Consider the following 14,323-nt stretch of genomic DNA (forward strand, 5'->3'; position numbering starts at 1 on the left):
CCCCTCCCACCCCCATGTACGTCAAAATACTTAAGATTTTAAGTGCACTCATTCCCTTATAGGATGATATATATTTCTATTCTATGTGCAAAAGATTTCTTTTAGTATATGACAACATCTTAGTTTCATTATTGAACAGCATATAAATGTTTCAATCAATTGCAACATATTATTCTGTTATCTGAAATTTATATATTGCCATATAATTAGTATTTCTCTTACGTCCTAGAGGATGCTGGGGTCCATATTATTACCATGGGGTATAGACGGGTCCACCGGGAGCCATTGGCACTTTAAGAGTTTAATAGTGTGGGCTGGCTCCTCCCTCTATGCCCCTCCTACCAGACTCAGTTTAGAAAATGTGCCCGGAGGAGCCGGTCACAGCTAGGGGAGCTCTACAGAATTCTCTTAAAAAAGAGTTTTTTATTTCTTTTCAGGTTTTGTTATTTTACAGGGAGGCTGCTGGCTGCTGGCGACAGCCTCCCTGCAGCGAGGGACTGGGGGGGGGGGGGGGGGGGGGGGTTAGCAATGTCCGCCCTGCGGGGTCTTGAGCCACTGCTCCCGCTGACTGGACGTTCGCTCCAGAGGGGTCTGATCACGCCCCGCCACAGGGGAACGCTCGCCCCGGCAGCCAGCCGCCACACCCTCAGGTGCTGTAGAAGTGGCGAGTGAGTCACTATTCCCCCTTGCAAGCGGGGGGACAGTGTAAAGAGGGCGGCTAGTGGGTAGGAGCGCGGTCTTAACCGCGCTCCTGGAAGGCTCAGTGGGTACTGCGGTGCGGCGCTGGGGGGGGCGCCCTGGGCCAGCTCCCGACCCTACACTGGTCACATGAACCCTGTCGGGGTCTGCAGATCCAGTCCAGCACAACTCCTCCGGCCATTATAATCATTCAGAGAGTAGGAAGACAGCGCCATTGAGGGGGCGGAGCTTCTCAGAGCGGACCCATCAGCGTTCAGCGCCATTTTTCCTGCCTGCACTCACTGCCAAGTGGATCCAGGTCCCTCCAGAGCAATCTCCAGCTATCTGTACGGTACCAGGGGGTTGTAGAAGGAAGGGGGGGGGGGGGGGGGTGGCTGTATTATATTAGGCTGTGTCACCTATTAAGGGGCACAGCCAGCGCGGGTTTAGGGTCTCCCTATACTCAAATAGCGCTGTGTGTGGGTTGGCTTCAATCTCTGTGTCTCTCTGCCACTCTTGGGGGGAAACTCTGTCTACATAATACCCTGTGTGTTTGAGGGTGTGTGACAACATGTCTAGGGACACTGTTTCATATGCTGCAGAGGATACCATGTAATCAGGATTGCACTGTTTTAGCGCAGATCCCAGCTAGAGAGCCAGAATGGTTAGTCTCTCTGAGGGGGACTATTTCTCAGATTTCTGATAAGGTGGCTAGGACTGAGCATGCCACTCAGGTCCTCCAGTCCTCTATGGTTGTATAGTCTGATACTGCCTCCTCGGGGTACCCTGCGGTACATTCTCACAAACATGCACTTGCAATTATGCAGGATGACACGGACACCGACTCTGACGGTGACGGGGATGTGTCGAGGGGGATGGCATCACTTGCCAAGGGGGTGCAGTTGATGATTGAGGCTGTTAGGGATGTTTTACACATTTCGGACACAGCTCCGGAACAGGTGGAGGTAATAAGAAGCCCCCTTCACCTTCCCGGCATCCAAAAAATTAAATGCTATCTTTGAAAAGGCATGGGAAACTCCAGAAAAGAAATGCCAGATTCCCAAGAGAGTGGCTTTTCCCTTCCCTGAGGAGGATAGGAAGAGATGGGAGTCTCCACCGATAGTCCAGGCTGTCCAAACAGGTGGTATTACCGGTCCCGGGATCCACCGCGTTAAAGGTCCCGGCAGATCGCAAGGTAGATGCCTCGCTGAAAACCATTTACACGGCTTCTGGGGCTATATTGCGGCCTACTATAGCCTGTGCTTTGATTGCTAAAGCTATTGCCAGGTGGTCAATCACTCTGCAGGAGGAATCGACTACGCTGGACAAAGGTGACGTTGATTTATTTTTACGTAATATTCAGGATTCTGCAGGGTTCCTGGTGGATTCCATGAAAGACCTGGGTTCCATGGCTGCGGGGATCTCCTCCATGTCCGTCTCGGCTCGCAGGGGTCTCTGGCTGCGCAACTGGTCTGCGGACGCGGAATCCAGGAAGTGTGTGGAGGGCCTACCATACAAAGGTCATGCTCTCTTTGGGGAGGTGCTGGATGCGTGGCGTGCCACGGCTACCGCGGGTAAGTCTCCTTTTCTCCCCTCAGCTGCACCGGCTACAAAGAAGCCTTTTACACCAGCCACGTCACAGTCCTTTCGGCCCACGAGGTCTAGAAAGAACAAGCCTTCGAACACCTTCAGAGGTGGTCGTGCCAAATGAAAGAAACCTGCTCCCGCAGGTTCCCAAGCCCAGAAGGCCGCTTCTGATACCCCTCAGTCCTCCGCATGACGGTGGACAGCTAGGCCTGGAAGAAGGTCAGGTGGGGGCAAGACTCTGGCAGTTCAGCCATGTCTGGGTGTCGTCTGGCCTGGACCCTGGGTCCTGGATATAGTGTCCAGGGGGTACAGACTGGAGTTTCAAGATCCCCCACCTCAACGTTTCTTCAAGTCAGGCTTGCCAGCTCTGCTGGCGGACAGAACAATTCTTCTGGAGGCCATCAGAAAATTGATGGTGTCAGAGGTCATTGTTCCAGTTCCACCTCAGCAGTGGAACAAGGGTTATTATTCGAACCTTTTTGTGGTACCAAAACCGGATGGGTATGGCCTATTCTAAATTTAAAGTCTTTGAACCCTTATCTCAGGGAGTTCAAATTCAAGATGGAATCTCTGAGAGCTGTCATCTCAGGACTCACGGAGGGGGAGTTCCTGGTGTCGCTGGACATCAAGGATGCTTACCTCCACGTTCCCATTTGGTCGCCGCATCAGGCATATCTCAGGTTTGCACTGTTGGACGATCACTGTCCGTTCCAGGCGCTGCCGTTTGGCTTCTCCACAGCACCAAGGATCTTCACCAAGGTTATGGCAGAGATGATGGTTCTCCTCCGCAAACAGGGGGTGAACATGATTCCATATCTGGACGATCTCCTGATCAAGGCGTCGTCCAGGGAGAGGTTGTTGCGGTCCATCGCGCTCACGACACAACTGCTCAGGAGGCACGGTTGGATCCTAAACCTCCCAAAGTCTCATCTGGAACCGACAAGGCGGATGTCTTTCCTGGGAATGATCCTCGACTTGGAAGTGCAGAGGGTATTTCTCCCGGTGGAGAATGCGTTGGTGATTCGATCAATGGCCCGGGATGTCCTAAAGCCTACCCGGGTATCGGTTCATCAGTGCATACGCCTTCTGGGGAAGATGGTTGCCGCCTACGAGGCTCTGCAGTACGGCAGGTTTCATGCTCAACCTTTTCAGCTGGACCTATTGGACAAGTGGTCGGGCTCTCACCTACACATGCACAAGAGGATAAGCCTGTCTCCGAAAGCCAGGATTTCACTCCTCTGGTGGCTACAACTTCCTCACCTTCTGGAAGGCCGAAGGTTCGGAATTCAGGACTGGATTCTTTTAACCACAGATGCAAGTCTTTGAGGTTGGGGAGCAGTCGCTCTGGGGGAAACCTTCCAAGGAAGGTGGTCGAATCAAGAATCTCTTTTCCCAATAAACATCCTGGAGCTAAGGGCCATGTACAACGCCCTTCTGCAAGCAGCACACCTTCTACAGGATCGGGCTGTTCAGGTGCAGTCTGACAACGTGACCACAGTGGCCTACAGAAACAGACAAGGCGGAACGAAGAGCAGGGCTGCCATGTCAGAGGTGTCAAGAATCCTCCTCTGGGCAGAAAGGCACGCTGTAGCGATGTCGGCAGTCTTCATTCCGGGAGTAGACAACTGGGAAGCAGACTTCCTCAGCAGACACGATCTCCATCCATGGGAGTGGGGCCTCACTCCGGAGGTGTTCGAGGAGGTAACCGGTTGGTGGGGGGTTCCTCACATAGACTTAATGGCCTCCCGCCTCAACAAGAAGCTGGGGAGGTACTGTTCCAGGTCGAGGGACCCACAGGCAGTGGCGGTGGACGCACTGGTAACACCGTGGGTGTTCACGTCAGTGTATGTGTTCCCTCCACTTCCTCTGATTCCAAAGGTCCTTCAGCTGGTAAGAAGAACAAAGGTTCTGGCAATCCTCATTGCTCCGGACTGGCCAAGGAAGGCTTGGTATTCGGATCTACTGTATCTTCTGCTGGAAGATCCAAGGCCCTTACCTCTTCGGGAGGATCTGCTGCTGCAGGGGCCGTTCGCCTATCAAGACTTACCGCAGCTACGTTTGACGGCATGGCGGTTGAACGCCAGATCTTAGCTCGGAAAGGTATTCTGAGTGAGGTCATTCCTACCCTGATTCAGGCTAGGAAGGGGGTGACGTCTAAACATTACCACCGTATTTGGAAGAAATATGTTTCTTGGTGTAAAGCCAGGAAGTTTCCTGCGGTGGAGTTTCAACTTGGACGTTTTCTCCTTTTCCTGCAGGCAGGAGTGGATTAGGGCCTGAGATTGGGATCCATTAAGGTCCAAATCTCTGCTTTGTCCATCTTCTTTCAAAAACAATTGGCTGTCCTCCTTGAGGTTCAGACCTTTTTGAAAGGGGTTCTGCACATACAGCCTCCCTTTGTGGCGCCAACGGCACCCTGGGATCTAGATGTGGTGTTGCAGTTCCTACAATCGGCATGGTTTGAGCCTATACTGGAGGCTGACATCAAGTTTCTCACGTGGAAGGCGGTAACTCTGTTGGCCTTGGCTTCTGCCCGACGCGTGTCGGAATTGGGGGCTTTGTCTTGCAAAAGTCCTTATCTGATCTTCCATGAAGACAGGATGGAACTTAGGACTCGTCCACAGTTCCTGCCTAAGGTTGTATCGGCTTTCCATATCAACCAACCTATTGTGGTGCCAGTGGCCACTGCCTCCTCAATTGCTTCAAAGGCCTTGGATGTAGTACGGGCTTTGATGATCTATGTGAAGAGGACTGTTCTTCATAGGAAATCTGACTCTCTATTTGTCCTCTACGATCCCAAGAAAATTGGGTGTCCTGCTTCTAAGCAGTCGATTTCGCTCTGGATCAGGCTCACTATCCAGCATGCGTATTCTACGGCAGGAGTGCTGTGTCCGAAATCGGTTAAGGCCCACTCTACTCGTAAAGTGGGTTCTTCCTGGGCGGCTGCTCGGGGTGTCTCGGCCCTACAGCTGTGCCGAGCTGCTACTTGGTCTGGTTCGAACACGTTTGCCAAGTTTTATAAGTTCGATACTCTGGCCTCTGATGACCACAAGTTTGGTCAGGCAGTATTGCAGGAGCCTCCGCGCTTTCCCTCCCGTACTGGGAGCTTTGGTACATCCCCATGGTACTAATATGGACCCCAGCATCCTCTAGGACGTAAGAGAAAATAGGATTTTAATTACCTGCCGGTAAATCCTTTTCTCGTAGTCCGTAGAGGATGCTGGGCGCCCCACCCTGCGCTTCGTTTTCCTGCATTGGTTTTATGGTTCGGTGTTACCTGGTTCCTAGGTAAGTTCTGCGTTATTTACTGTTTCAGCTGTTGCTGCAGTTGTTCCGGCATGTTGGCCGGATTCGCATGTTTGTGTGAGCTGGTATGAATCTCGCCACTATCTGTGTAATTCCTTCTCTCAAAGTATGTCGTCTCCTCGGGAACAGTTTCTACACTGAGTCTGGTAGGAGGGGCATAGAGGGAGGAGCCAGCCCACACTATTAAACTCTTAAAGTGCCAATGGCTCCTGGTGGACCCGTCTATACCCCATGGTACTAATATGGACCTCAGCATCCTCTACGGACTACGAGAAAAGGATTTACCGGCAGGTAATTAAAATCCTATTTTTAGTCTGTTAGGCACATTCTTTATTGAATTACTTGATGTGGATGCAACCTCCATTTTTAATATAATAAAATATTTTTATATATACCAATTAATGTTTGGTGTGAAATAAAAGCGAAAAAAAAGCTTTTACTGTAATAAATAGACATGCAAGTTGTTTTTTTTAAACATGCAAAAGTAGGCAGACTTCTGTGACATCACAAGTTGGAGAAGTTGGCTGGCCTGATGAAAAAGTTTGCGGGTTGGCTTGTCAGATGAAAAAGTTGGTTTGGTGTGTGGGGCAGGAGGTGACATCACACACCCGCCCTGAAAATGCTGCGCCTGCGTTTTTTCTGACACTCCCAGAAAACGGCCAGTTACCACCCACAAACGTCCACTTCCTGTCAATCACCTTGCGAATGCCTTGGGATGAAAATTTTTTGCACCATCCTGACGCTGTTTGGCGACGTGCCTGCGCGTTGCGGTGCATATGCTTGCGCAGTTATTCGATAATCGGCTGCTGTACGAATTCGCACAACAGCGATCAGGTCTGAATTGGGCCCTTAGTACTGTACTTACTTTACATAACTGATGCACCAATACAATTGCACACTACTATGATTGCAAAAAAAAAAATGAAAATCACATAAGGAAAGAAATGTAGTAATACAGCTACCCAGTTCATAAATGTAACTATAAATAATTTATAATAATCACTAAAGTACCTTTTTAATTACATAACTTTTGTTGGTAAGCTGCATAGAACATATTGTGAGTTATAAGGTGACTGCTATAGCTATATTAGGATCATTTAGCCAAGGTCAGCCCAAGGTGAGGTCAGATCTGTGTGGCGCCAGTGTCTATGCCTCCTGACTCTTGATACTCGTGTGTGTCATTGCAATCCGTTGTCTGTTGACAAACTAGACTGTGACATGGCATTGAGTGTGTTGTATAGTTTAACCACTTAACTGATGATTTACTTTGCCAAAAACCGCTCCGAAATTGTCAGGGTTTTTTTATGAGTGAATTACCGTATATACTCGAGTATAAGCCGACTTTTTCAGCACTTTTTTTTGTGCTGAAAAAGCCACCGCGGCTTATACTCGAGTCAGCGTTAGGAGGGACACGGAGAGCGCAGCGCGCGGCTCTCCTGTGTCCCTCCTGCATCTCCGGCGGCAGCGGCGTGTGTTATAGGAAGTGCACGAACCGGCATTTCCTTTAACACACGCCGCTGACGCAGGAGGGACACAGGAGAGCCGCGCGCTGCGCTCTCCGTGTCCCTCCTTCAGAAGACAGCGCAGGAGCGACGGAGGGTAAGTATCTAGCACTGTGGGGCATATCTGGCACATCTGGCACTGTGGGGCATATCTGGCACTGTGGGGCATGTCTGGCACACCTGGCACTGTGGGGCATATCTGGCACACCTGGCACTGTGGGGCATATCTGGCACATCTGGTACTGTGGGGCATATCTGGCACTGTGGGGGATATCTGGCACATCTGGCACTGTGGGGCATATCTGGCACTGTGGGGCATATCTGGCACATCTGGCATTGTGGGGCATATCTGGCACTGTGGGGCATATCTGGCAGTGTGGGGCATATCTGGCACATCTGGTACTGTGGGGCATATCTGGCACTGTGGGGCATATCTGGCACTATGAGGTCTGTGTACGGGTAGAGCTGCATTTCCCACCCTAGGCTTATACTCGAGTCAATAAGTTTTCCCAGGTTTTTGTGGTAAAATTAGGTGCCTCGGCTTATATTCGGGTCGACTTATACTCGAGTATATACGGTAGTTGAAGAACATGAATTTAACCCTATCCCAAATGATTTTAGTTTAAAAAAAAAAGAAAAAAACATATATATATATATATATATATATATATATATATTAGTTATAATTTTATTTAAAAAATTATATATATTTTTTCAAATATCGAAACATCGATCAGGAACATTTCGACCATCGGAAACATTGTGACCATCGCGGCTTTAATATTGAAGCCGGGACAGCCTCCAGGTATACAGGGAGGGTCTGGGGGTGGCTTGGGAGGGTTAATTTACACTCCCCAGCGGCTGCCATTGTATGCAGCCGCTGGAGGGGGGTATCCTGCCATGCTGACCGATCAGCAGTGATTGGCAGCACGGCAGACACAGGGGGAGAGTGCAGGGAGGCAGAGGGACCTTCCGGTCCCTCTGACAGCAGCAGCGGAGGGAAGTTTCCCTACCTTGCCAACGGCTAACAGTCTCTATCTGACTGGTCGCATCCTGTGCGACCAGGTCAGATGGAGCATGATGTCATACCTATTTATTGTGTATAGAATTTTGAGGGGAAAAAATAATTTATTCCATTTTGGAATAAGGCTGTAACATAACAAAATGTGGAAAAAGTGATGCGCTGTGAATACTTTCCGGATGCACTGTATGTGCATGATGGTACTATTTTATTTTTGTTAATATGCCTATACACTGTAAACTCCTTAATGAGTTAAGAGTTCCTTGTCCCATAGGCTCTGTCATTGTAATAGATACTTGGGGGAGATTGAGTTTGTGACACAGTACTCACCTATCCAGAGGAAAGCTGACTATGTTACTGAATGGGCAGCTAATTGGATTGTCATCTTTGGGTAGAAAAAAAAAGTTAAATATAGAAAAATAATTTGCAATTGCTTCTTCTTCTTTTTTTTTTTTTTTTTAAAAGAGCCTGGAACAGCGTCAGTCTCACCTAGTGATATTTCCAGCCTGCATATACAGTTATAGAGGTACTTATGGTAGTTTGCCCCCGTGCATTCCTCACAATTGTGATTTATATCCCACTAGGACAAATAGTACTGCAAGTACGTTCTAACATCAGAAGGAAATCTCCTTGCTGTCAGTGTTTACCTCCCTGCGATTTGTCTTGCCTAACACAAACCTCTAGTGTAGCCCAGTATTATATTGTTAAACTAAACCATGTAACATTACAGAGTGCTGCTAATCCTCTCATTGTGTATCTTGTTTCCACAGGGCAAGGCATAGACGAGCCTCTTTCTGAAACAGGGTTCAAGCAGGCGGACGCCGCTGGCCGATTCCTGAGTCTTGTCAAATTCACTCATGTTTTCTCAAGTGACCTCATTCGTGCTAAGCAAGCAAGTGCTGTTCCGTACTATCATTTTATTCTGCCGATTGAGCTATATGTCCATGTGCTGCTTTCTGTATACGTAGAAGCTCTTGCCTCTGGGACAGGCTTTATTTTATAAATTACAGGCTTCCCGTAACTTGTAGCAAAATCCCCTTCCTCTACCGACATGGGGGAGGCTCCATAGCTCTGAAGCAGCATGTCAGTGCAATAGTTCAGCATGCTATTTAAGTCTGTGGGGATTCTACAGTATATGGCCTAAGCTGAATGCTAATTGTGGCCACTGAGTTATTACAGAAGTATGGCCTTGTCCTACACGGAGAATAGCGTAGGGGGCAACCTGGGCAGCATGGGGTGCATATTTTATAGGGCTTGGGGTCGGTGCTGCCATCACTAACAAAGCTTCATGGAGCAGATATTTTCTCACTTCATCTGGCTTACAAAAGTCCCCAGCCAACGGTTAGGCTCTCGCAGCTGTTCTAGGTTCTATGATTCGCTAACTGTGGAGTCCCCACGTTTATTTAGTAAGATTTACTTATTTAGCGCCAGCATGTTACATTGCGCTTTACAATTGGGAACAAACGAGTAATAATACAAGACTGCATGATTGACAAAGAGGCGAGAGGGCCTAATTCACTGATCTTTTCTCATATTGGGCGTAGTTGTACGCAAACGCGGTGATTCTGCGCATGTGCACATTGGATCCTGCATTATCGCACGCGGTACCCCAAAGCTGCAGCATGATTGATAGGCTGTGGCTCTTTGGGGTCGGGGAAGAGGTGGTTCTAGGCAGCAGTCCCAAAAATGGCAACGTGTTGACCCTGTTTTCTGGGAGTGCTGAGGTCAGTGTCTGCGTCATCCAACACAGATTTACTGACCCTAGTAGTATGGACGAGGCAGACAATATGAGTAGCCTGGGCTTATCAGGTGGCCGATCCTGTAAACAGTGTGATGGTCATGATGGTGGTCCAATGCTGCGTTTTGGACACAGCACTCAGATCTGTGATGGCAGCAGTAGGAATCTTTTGCCCTGAAATGCAAAAAATAGATAACACAGTCAATAAATTTGCGCTCACTAAAATATGTATATAATAAGATGAAAAAGTCCTTATAAATATACTTTGAGGCTTTCGATTTTCCCTTATGGTAGACAAAAGTCCACGGATATCCCAGAAGAAGGTCTCCTCAATAACATGTAAGCAGAAAAAACAAAACAGCCGTATAACGGGGGTCATTCAGACCTGATCGCTCGCTAGCAGTTTTTTGCAGCGTTGCGATCAGATAGTCGCCGCCTACAGGGGTGTGTATTTTAGCTGTGCAAGTGTGCGATCGCATGTGCAGCTGAGTGCTACAAAAAGATCTTTTGCAGTTTCTGAGTAGCCCAGGACTTACTCAGCCGCTGCGATCACTTCAGCCTGTTCGGGACCGGAATTGACGTCAGACACCCGCCCTGCAAACGCTTGGACACGTCTGCATTTTCCCAACCACTCCCAGAAAACGGTCAGTTGCCACCCACAAACGCCTTCTTCCTGTCAATCTCCTTGCGATTGGCTGTGCGAATGGAGTATTTGTAAAACCCATCGCACAGCAAAGATCCGCTTTATACCCATGCGATGCGCCTGTGCATTGCGGTGCATACACATGCGCAGTTCTGACCTGATCGCAGCGCAGCGAAAAAACCTAGCGTGCGATTAGGTCGGAATGACCCCCATAGTGTAGTATGTTCCAAGGTATAAGGTAAGTCACACAAAAAGAAACGATGTGAGGACTTTTTCATCTTATACATATACGTATTTTAGTGAGCGTGAATTTATTGACTGTGTTATCTATTTTTTGCATTTCTTGAACTTATATGTTGGGTGAACATATATACACCGTTATTTTGTGCGCAGTTACAGATACCGCCCCCTTTGTATTTATTATCTTTTGCCCTGAGACAGCTCCTGCGACATTAACATATTTTAACATCACGGTTGCATCCAATGACACAGCCGCATTGCATTTGGCGCCAATCTCTGAATCCCCCCATTGCCTCAAGTGGCCGCCTCCTCGTTTAGCAGTGCTCCTCACAGTGACTGTAGGAAGCTGTTTCCACCAGTCTTTTTTTTTTAATCTATTGCTTATAAGCAGTCAGCCAGCCAGAAGCATTGAGATAATGATGATGATAGTCAGCATCATTGTATATCGTTGTAGCTGTAAGAAATACGCCTTCTAGAAGCCTTACATGTAGATGCGCCCAAGTGTAATTGTGTTGTAGGTGTAGAAACATAGAATATGATGGCAGGTAAGAAACACTTGGCCCATCTTGTCTGCCCCTTTTCTAACCATATTGTTACCTCAAACCCTATTGGAGCCTTATTTCTATGTAAGGATATCCTTATGTCTATCCCATGCATGTTTAAATTGCTCTACTGCCTTAGCCCTTACCACCTCTGATGGGTGACTATTCCACTTGTCCACTACCCTTTCTGTGAAGTTATTTTGAAGTAAAGTTTCCCCTGATTCTACTTCCCTCCAGTCTTTAGTGCATGTCCTCGTGCTCTAATACTTCTCTTCATTTGAAGAATGTTTCCCTCCTGTACCTTGTTAAAAACCCTTGATATATTTGAAAGTTTCTATCATGTTTTCCCCTTTCCCTTTCTATGCTCCAAGCCATACATGTTAAGATCTTTCTTTCTGGGTATGTTTTGTGATGTAGGACATGCACCATTTTAGTTGCCCTTCTTTGTACAGTCTCTAATGTAGTAATATCCTTCTGAAGATTCAGGGGTCTATTTATTAAGCCTTTGGTCTAGATCAATCATGTCCAAACTGCGGCCCTCCAGCTGTTGTGAAACTACATATCCCTGCATGTCCTGACACAGGTTTGATGTCAGAGAATGCTAAAGCTGTTTCAGGGCTTGCTGGGATGTGTAGTTTCTCAACAGCTGGAGGGCCGCAGTTTGGACATGCCTGGTCTAGATAAAGTGGACGTAAATAAAGTACCAGCCAACCAGCTCCTAATTGTCATTTCTCTAACGTCCTAGTGGATGCTGGGGACTCCGTAAGGACCATGGGGATAGACGGGTTCCGCAGGAGACATGGGCACTTTAAGAAAGAATTTAGGTTCTGGTGTGCTCTGGCTCCTCCCTCTATGCCCCTCCTCCAGACCTCAGTTTGATACTGTGCCCAGACGAGCTGGGTGCTTTTCAGTGAGCTCTCCTGAGTTTGCTGAGAGAAAGTATTTTGTTAGATTTTTTATTTTCAGGGAGCTCTGCTGGCAACAGACTCCCTGCATCGTGGGACTGAGGGGAGAGAAGCAGCCCTACTCTCTGAAGCTAGGTCCTGCTTCTTAGGCTACTGGACACCATTAGCTCCAAAGGGATCGTACGCAGGATCTCACCCTCGTCGCCCGATCCCAAAGCCGCGCCGCCGTCCCCCTCGCAGAGCCGGAAGACAGAAGCCGGGTGAGTATGAGAAGCAAGAAGACTTCAAATCGGCGGCAGAAGACTCCGTTCTTCACTGAGGAAACGCACAGCACTGCAGCTGTGCGCCATTGCTCCCACACACCTCACATACTCCGGTCACTGTAAGGGTGCAGGGCGCAGGGGGGGCGCCCTGGGCAGCATTTGGACCTCTTTTTGGCAAAAGTAAACATATATACAGTTGGGCACTGTATATATGTATGAGCCCCCGCCAAGAAAATGTATATTTAAGCGGGACAGAAGCCCGCCGTCGAGGGGGCGGGGCTTCTTCCTCAGCACTCACCAGCGCCATGTTTTTTCTCCACAGCACTGCTGAGAGGAAGCTCCCCAGTCTCTCCCCTGCTTATACCACGGTAGAAGAGAGGGTTTTAAAGAAGAGGGGGGGCACATAATTCGGCGCAGATAATAACAGCGCTACTGGGTAAACATTAAATTGCTGTGTTTTTTCCTGGGTCATATAGCGCTGGGGTGTGTGCTGGCATACTCTCTCTCTGTCTCTCCAAAGGGCCTTGTGGGGGAATTATCTTCAGATGAGCATTCCCTGAGTGTGTGGTGTGTCGGTACGTGTGTGTCGACATGTCTGAGGTAAAAGGCTCTCCTAAGGAGGTGATGGAGCAAATGTGTGTGTGTGTTGTGTCTCCGTCGACAACGCCGACACCTGATTGGATATGTGAAATTAAGTGCTGAGGTAAATTTATTCCACAAAAGATTAGAGAACAGACAGGGAATCTACCCATGTCTGTCCCTATGTCGCAGAGACATTCAGAGTCTCACAACGCTCACTATCCAAAATAATAGACACTGATATCGACACGGAGTCTGACTCCAGTGTCGACTACGATAATGCAAAGTTACAGCCAAAATGGCAGGAAAGTATTCCAATATATGATTATTGTAATGAAAGATGTTTTGCATATCACTGATGACTCATCTGTCCCTGACACAAGAGTACACATGTTTAAGGGGAAGAAAGCTGAGGTAAATCTCCCTCCTCTCATGAAGAAAAAGAGCGGGAATCTCCAGACAAGAAGCTACAGCTTCCCACAAAGAATTCTCAGGGAGTATCCTTTCCCTACTAGGGCCAGGATACGATGGGAATCTTCCCCTAGGGTGGACAAAGCTTGTCACGTTTACCCAAAAGGTAGCGCTGACTTAACAGCTATCCTCAGAGATCCTGCAGATAGCATGCAGTAAAAGTACTTTGAAGTCCATTTACACACATGCTGGTACACTACTCAGACCGGCGATTGTGTCGGCATGGTTTTATAGCGCTGTAGCAGCGTGGACAGATACCTTATCAGCAGACATTGAGACTCTAGTATGTGTATACATATGTATGTATATATATATATATATATATTCCTCCAAGATACGGCACTCAGCGGACTCGTTCAATAAGTAAACTTCAACAACAGTTGTAGCAGCTGCTACAACTGTTGTTGAAGTTTACTTATTGAACGAGTCCGCTGAGTGCCGTATCTTGGAGGAATGTATGTACCATATTAATGTGCACCGCGGCAGGATGATGATGAAGTGAGAGTGCCGGTTACCAGTTTGTTTTCTATCTATCTATCTATCTATCTATCTATCTATCTATCTATCTATCTATATATATATATATATAAGATGCTGTCTTTTATATATATATATATATATATATATATATATATATATATAAAACATGCCCAAAGAGACATTAGTCTACTGGGTTCTAGAGTCAACGCTATGTCGATTTCTGCTAGACGTGTCCTGTGGAACATGCAATGGACAGGTGATGCCGACTAAAAGAGGCATATGCAAGGTTTACCTTACAAGGCTGAGGAATTGTGTGGAGAAGGGCTCTCGGACCTGGTCTCCACAGCTATAGCTGGTAATTCTGATCT

At 47.8% G+C, this 14,323-nt stretch overlaps 1 protein-coding gene across 1 annotated transcript in view; it reads left to right on the forward strand.

The window, feature by feature from the left end:
* Positions 1–14,323, forward strand: part of TIGAR (TP53 induced glycolysis regulatory phosphatase) — a 79,159-nt gene that overhangs the window by 34,489 nt on the left and 30,347 nt on the right. The window contains exon 3 of the mRNA XM_063928475.1: positions 8,865–8,986. Coding sequence (XP_063784545.1) covers positions 8,865–8,986 — 122 coding nt within the window. The remainder of the gene's footprint in view (positions 1–8,864; positions 8,987–14,323) is intronic.

Source organism: Pseudophryne corroboree, chromosome 6 (assembly GCF_028390025.1).
Source record: "Pseudophryne corroboree isolate aPseCor3 chromosome 6, aPseCor3.hap2, whole genome shotgun sequence".
Classification (NCBI taxonomy): Eukaryota; Metazoa; Chordata; class Amphibia; order Anura; family Myobatrachidae; genus Pseudophryne; species Pseudophryne corroboree.